General features: G+C 46.9%; 1 protein-coding gene across 1 annotated transcript; it reads left to right on the forward strand.

Moving 5' to 3' along the window:
• Positions 1 to 253: 253 nt before the first annotated feature.
• Positions 254 to 6,071, forward strand: LOC104549658 (G-protein coupled receptor 83). Its single transcript, XM_010204573.2, has 4 exons — positions 254 to 625; positions 2,616 to 2,741; positions 4,776 to 4,909; positions 5,447 to 6,071. The coding sequence occupies exons 1-4, from the start codon at positions 254 to 256 to the stop codon at positions 6,069 to 6,071; spliced, it is 1,257 nt and encodes a 418-aa protein (XP_010202875.1).
• Positions 6,072 to 6,634: the final 563 nt, after the last annotated feature.

Raw genomic sequence — 6,634 nt, forward strand, 5'->3', positions numbered from 1 at the left:
CGCAGGACTGAAAAAGGACAGCAGCTGGAGAGTCCCTGAAGCAAAGCTCACCTGTAATCAGCACAGGAAGATTTATCATCTCTCTCCCCATTTTTTTAGCTCTTTCATGTAGTTTGGAGCCACAGGGAAAATTTTAAAATGCCAGCATGTGTATTTCCTCCTGCAGCCACCAACTTTAGCACCTGAGCTGGCAGAGAGGAGCGTGCAGCCTGCACAGGGACACGGGCAGCGCTGGAGCCTTGCCTCCCGAGCCATGAGCAGGCACACGTGGTTCCCTTTGCAGTACATCTCCAAATCCTTCTGGAGAACAGAGAATCACAACACGACCAAGTTCTTCTCTGCACTGTATAGCTTCCCTAACCACTCCTTCTTCCACAGTGACCTGGAGGACCTGGGGGACTTTGACAGCGGGACCAAGTACGAGGGCGAGTCACAGAGCCGGACGGTGAAGGCACTGCTGATAGTGGCCTACTCTGTGATCATCTGCATCTCGCTCTTTGGCAACATCCTGGTGTGCCACGTGGTGATCAAGAACAAAAGGATGCACTCTGCCACCAGCCTCTTCATCGTCAACCTGGCCGTTGCCGACGTGATGATCACTGTTCTGAACACCCCCTTCACACTGGTGAGCACCCGGGCTGCCTGTGCTGTGCTGCTGTGTGTGCCTGTGTCTGTCTGCACCTGTCACAGGATAATATGTGCAGTCTCTTTTGGGCTCTCCCCCCTCCTTCTGCCTCTCAGACAGGCTGCAGCCGTGCCCCCCTTCCCAACAGCTCCTTGTAGGCTCAGGGCTCAGCGCTCCTGCACCCACCTCCCAGTCCTGTCAGAATGGTGCTTCCCAAAAGCTGCAGCTTTCCTCCCCTCTCCCAGGATGGTAGCAGGGTGTGAATGTTGAAGTCCTATTTATCTTTTGAAGGGGAAGGAAGTGGGGACAAGTTTGAGGTTAGAAGTCCAATTAGCTGGCAGTTTCCTGTGGAAATGATGCAGAGGAGGTCAGTCCTTTTGAAGGTGGCAGACGAATTGCTGGGTCCATGCCAAGCCATGTCAGCCTGGCATGCCTCTTACTCAGGCACTACACACTGTGCTGCTTGGGGCTGATTGTCCTTTCTTTAGTTTCAGTTACTAAATGATATAAGACATTAAAAAAATAATAATGAGGTGTGAAGAGTTAAATGGATCAATTTCTTGCCCCACTGCCACAATCTCTAAACTATGTGCAAGCAGGACTATGTATAGCTGAATCTGACACAGCCTCCTTGTTTGAATGCATCACAAACACTCCTGCTTCAGTCCTTGCCCAGAGCTGTCTGTAGTGCTCCTTTGCCTTCAAGGGAAGTTGGTGAATGATTGGTTTGATTTCACCTTCTTCTGAAATTGATCCTGTTTCCTTGGTGGGATTTCTCTGCCTTACTCTGCTGGGATTTGTGTCCTGTAAACTGTTCAGGGAAAGGATAGTTCCCTCATGTGTTTGCATAACAGGCAGACATTAGGCATAAGTAGTTAAACTGTCATCTCTCTTAGGAAAGAGCTTTGCATCAACTTCAAAGAAACAGCTATATATTCAGAGACAGTCATTACTACGAGGGCCTCTATAGGGAAATTCAGTACATTAATTGAAATTATATAGTGTTGACTAATTGTCTGTGTGGACAGATGTTTTGTTACAAGTGTGCTTTGTTTCAAATTAGCTTAATTAGCTTCCAGAATGAGTTACACTAATTTGGAATAACTATGGTGCAGACAGGAATACCAAGGGAGTGAGACAACAACCATTATGTGAAAAGACACGACAAGTAACACCTCTCTGGGAATTCCTAAGAAATGCCTTTAAAAGGCTTTAAGCTCTCTCTGTGTCTCCATGAGCAGCTGGATTTCATGCTCAGGTGGAGATGGCTCCCACACACGAAGAGGTCAGAGCAGCGAGGAAGGGAACATGGACTGTGAAGCCTCAGTCGCTTTTTCAGAGGGCAAAGTTTTCCCCTCTGTGTAACTTAATCATCACCTCTGAAATTGCTGCTGATGCACCTCACACAACATGGTGAGAGTCAGGCTTAGAGACCAGTGTGGAGCAGGACTCTGCCACACAGCCCCATGCCTGGTTCCTGAGCGTGGCTGGAAGCTTCAGACTCCAGGCAGTGTGGGCATGGGGCAGGCAGCAGCAGGGATGCTCCACAGCCAGTCCCTGGCTCCCAGGTGCTACCTCTCTATTTCAATACTCTCTGTGATTTATTCTTCCATGAATCTATCTCTCTAGGATTTGAACTTGCACAGCTTCCACCATCCACAAAGCCAAATGTGCAGCTGTTTTTAAGGAAGCTTGGTCCTGTTTTCCCTGCAGAGCCTCATGAAGGAGTGGAGCCCTCCCAGAAGCGCCGTGTCACAGCGCACGTGTGAATGCACATTCACTGCAGTGGGTTTGTTTCCCCGGTGTAAGAAATCTTTGTTTCACAGCCTCTTCCATAGTAGCTGTTTCCCCAGAAAAACTGAGTATGATGTATCCACAAAGCCTAAGGAAACTGCATGAAAGCATTCCTCCCTCACCACACTCTGGGGAAGTCTATTTGCTACTCTAGGGACAGCACAGGCTCTTTAACCCCATGTTGCCTGTTCTGCAGGTGCGGTTTGTAAGCAGCACCTGGGTTTTTGGGAAGCTGATGTGTCACATAAGCCGGTTTGTTCAGTACTGCTCTGTTCACGTGTCCGTGCTGACCCTCGCTGCCATCGCTCTGGATCGGCATCAGGTATGTGACAAACACCATTCCCGTGTTTGCTAGAAAAGAATGTGCTCAATACACAGCAGTTTTCCCCTTCAGATCCCAGTACCTGGAAACCTGCATGGTCTTGGGAACCAAGGAACGGGACAGAGAACTGTAGCTATCATGGTGGTGGACAAAAAAAGGCTCTATTTTTCCAGTAAGGGTGATGAAACACTGGAACAGGCTGCCCAGAGAGGTTGTGGAGTCTCTGTCCTTGGAGCTATTAAAAACCCAACCAGAGGCAGTCCTGGGCATCCTGCTCTAACTGACTGCTTTGCACGGGGTGTGGGATAGATGATCTCCAGAGGTCTCTGCCCACCTCAGCCTCTCTGGAGCACAGCCCTGAAAGCATGGCAGGAATACAGTCAGAAGTTCAAACAGCAGCAAGCCAATGTGTGTATTTACACAAAGCCTTACAGTCTCTAGGTGTGCCCCATTGTTTTGGGATGCCAAGGCCTGGAAGCAGTGAGACCTATATTGGCATATTCAATTCAAGGTGAGAAATTCTCCTCTCCACCCCCTACCCCAGTACTTGTCCACACATGCCAGTCAGGAAAAGCTTACAGGCCAAGCAATGAGTGCAAACTGAAGGCTTTCCCTGAAGTACAATACAATTTGCAATTTTTGCTTAGGCTGATACATGCTGTGCACTGGGAGAGCAGACCCTGCAAAGATGCATGCTCAGGCAGAATGTATTTTTCTTGCAGTGCTGGAGTTGCTGAGACAGTTGTTACTGAAAAGCAGTTTCACGTGATAAATGACATGGCTGGATGAAGTTCAAAACAAGGATTCTGCTCTGACTATCTGGGATGTGCTCCATCTGGTGTCAGAAAATCAGAGTGACTGCCAGAGTATAGATCGACCATTTCTTTTTTTAACCATGAAAAGTTTGGCAGTTTGCCCATTCTATGGGCAGCCTTGCAGCTCCCAAGGCATTTTGATAATGATTCATTTTAATCACTAGATTCTGGGTTGATGCCAAGGCATGGCAATGTATCGAGAAGTATTTGTTTAATTAAGGGCTAATACAATACCTGCCTTTAAATTCAGTAGAGTGGGTTCCTCAGAACCACAGTTAGCTAACAGAGGCCAAGGAGATAAAAATAGAGGTAAGGAGGTGTCACTGAGCAGAGAGAAATGCCTCTTAAAATGTTGCTGGTCCCTAGAGGAACCAGAGCAGACAGATGCTCCATGGGGTTTGTGGAAGCTTGATTAAGTAGATATTTATAATGAAACCAGAAAAGACATACACAACATTCCAAAGACTTTGGCAGCCAAGAGATCATTTGGATGACATGATAGGTCTATTTTTAATTATTGTTTCGTAGCTTAATATAATCATCCATAGTGCATGTAGCTCAACAGATACCCAACCATCTGAAGTCAAACTGATGGGTGACACTGAGGGTGTTTCTCTGCTCAGGGCACTGGGCCAGCAGTGACAGTACTTGCACAACTCCTTGCATTATCCAGCCCTTCTACTTTCCAAAGTCCTGTAAAATTAGACCCTGTTTTATGCCTTTTAACACTGGAGGGTTGCAGAGCTGCTGCCACACTTGGAACTGCAACATGAGGCTCACGGAGTGGCCCAGACCTTGTCAGACAAAGGAGCCCTCCTTAGCAAACACACGAGTGCGTCACTCCACAGCCGGTACGGCACAGGGCAGGCTATGAAAACAAAACAGACAGTGCTCAGGTCTGCTGGTGCTGTGTTGGCCAAGGGTTCCATGCAGCTGTGGTTCTCAAGCATCTTGTCTTTTTGAGACTTTTTGTACTCCTTGTAGTACAAGCCAGAACAGCCTCTTGGCTTTCAACTTGTGCCACTCTTAATGTCCATGCTGAGCATTCCTCGCTGTCCTGGAAAGCACATCCACAGTTTGCTGCTTACTCAGTGATCAGTGTGAAATGCTTGCTCCTGGACATGGATAAAACAAATACACCTTCTTTCTTTTCCTGATGCTTGCAGCTTATTTTTATCAATTGAAGACATTGTAAATCCTCAGGATTGGTTCTCTGCAGGTTATCATGCACCCTCTCAAGCCACGCATGTCCATGGTGAAAGGAGGGATCTGCATCATTATCATCTGGGTTATGGCCAGCTGCTTCTCACTGCCTCATGCCATTTACCAGACTTTGACAAGATTTTATATTGGGTAAGACATTTACATACTGATTTCTTTATATATGACATTTGCAGCTTCAGGCTCCCCAGATTCTAAAGCAACATCTCCATCCATGTTCTTAAAAAAGAAAGTATGCTGAAACAGAGAAGTCTTCCTTCTCTTTATTTTGGTGTTGCTCATGAAAGGATGGTGAAAATCCATGGAATGGCTTTCAGGGTTGTTTGTTAGTTGATTCTGGCTCCAAGATTCAGCCCTGTAATTGAAGGCTGGCACAGAAGAGAGGTGCTCCTCATCCTTAGAGGACACATTTATCAATACAGATTCTTTTGTTTTATCCTGGAGATATGTTTAAAATATCTCACCTGGGGCCAAAGGTCAAACTTAAAGCAAAGGTTTCCATTGAAAGTGGCACTTGGCCGTGTTACTGAGTTCTTGCCCATGTTACTGAATGAGTTCTGCTCTCTGTACCTTTACTGAAACCTGTAAGAACGTCTGAGATGTTTGTCCTCTGGGTGTTGTGTGCATCTGGTAGTGGAATTGACAGTTCTTTCTCTCTTTGATCTTCAGGAACAGAACAATACGAACAGTCTGCCTCCCCAGCTTCCCTCCTCCTGCTGACCTTTTCTGGAAGTATCTGGACTTGACTACTTTTGTTCTCTTGTATGTCCTGCCCTTGTTTGTGATCTCCATCACGTATACTATGGTGGCCAAGAAGCTCTGGCTGAGAAATGCCATCGGGGACCTCACCATGGAGCAATACTATGCCCATCAACGGAAAAAGAAGATGACTCTGAAGATGCTGATGGTGGTGGTGATAGTGTTTGCAGTATGCTGGTTCCCCCTGAACTGCTACGTGGTGTTGATCTCCTGTAGGGCCATTCACAGTAGCAACGCCTTGTACTTTGCTTTTCACTGGTTTGCCATGAGCAGCACTTGCTACAACCCCTTCATTTACTGTTGGCTGAATGAGAGCTTCAGATCCGAGTTGAAATCCTTGCTCTGTGTGTGCCGGCGAAGGAGTGCAGCACAGAGCCATGCTCTGCAGTCCATCTCTCCTCCTTTCAGGCACGCCTGGATTGAGAACTGCCATTATAAAAGAGGCAGCGCCTGCCCAAAGGCAAGGGCGCCCTCCCAGAGGAACTCTGCAAAGACAGACATATCCAGTGTTCATCCAATTGTAGCAGAAAGTTAAACCCCTCACCTGATGGCCAGGCAGCATCTCGTTGTAAATGCAGAATCACAGGAAACATTGAGTTGGAAAGCACTGCTGGAGACCATCTAATCCAGCCTTCCACCCAAAGCCAGCTAACTTCAGCCTTTGATTGGGCTGTTCAGGGCCTCGTCATCAGGTTATCAGCAACCTCCAGGGAGGGACTGCCTGTATGGGTGCTCCAGAATAAGGGCTGTCAAGTGAATTTTTCATCAGAACCAAGCAAAAACCAGAGAATTTTTAACATCACAGAAAATCTTTCATAGCCTAAAAAAATACAGGGATCCTGTGCTGATTATAAACACGCCGAGAGATGCACGCTGCTTCAAAGTACATGGCTGCTTATGCCTACAGAAACACTGTATTGATTGCTTTTCATCTGCAATTTGTTCAAGATAAATAACATTTATAACCATGCTCAAGTTTATAACCAGGAGACAAGAGGAGTGTTGCCCAGTAGGAACTTGTTCTGCTGACATATGTGCTGCTTCCTTGTAGTCTCCAGGCTTCCCCTCAAGAATCCCTCACATCACTCTGTTTTCTAA

This window comes from Colius striatus, chromosome 13 (genome assembly GCF_028858725.1).
Source record: "Colius striatus isolate bColStr4 chromosome 13, bColStr4.1.hap1, whole genome shotgun sequence".
NCBI lineage: Eukaryota > Metazoa > Chordata > Aves > Coliiformes > Coliidae > Colius > Colius striatus.

What these genes read in the sequence shown, in the direction of transcription:
- LOC104549658 (XM_010204573.2), top strand. Translation starts at nt 254, where the DNA reads ATGAGCAGGCACACGTGGTTCCCTTTGCAGTACATCTCCAAATCCTTC. An exon ending in TGAACACCCCCTTCACACTG is followed by an intron (nt 626 to 2,615) that starts GTGAGCACCCGG and finishes CCTGTTCTGCAG; the next exon opens with GTGCGGTTTGTAAGCAGCAC. An exon ending in TCGCTCTGGATCGGCATCAG is followed by an intron (nt 2,742 to 4,775) that starts GTATGTGACAAA and finishes GGTTCTCTGCAG; the next exon opens with GTTATCATGCACCCTCTCAA.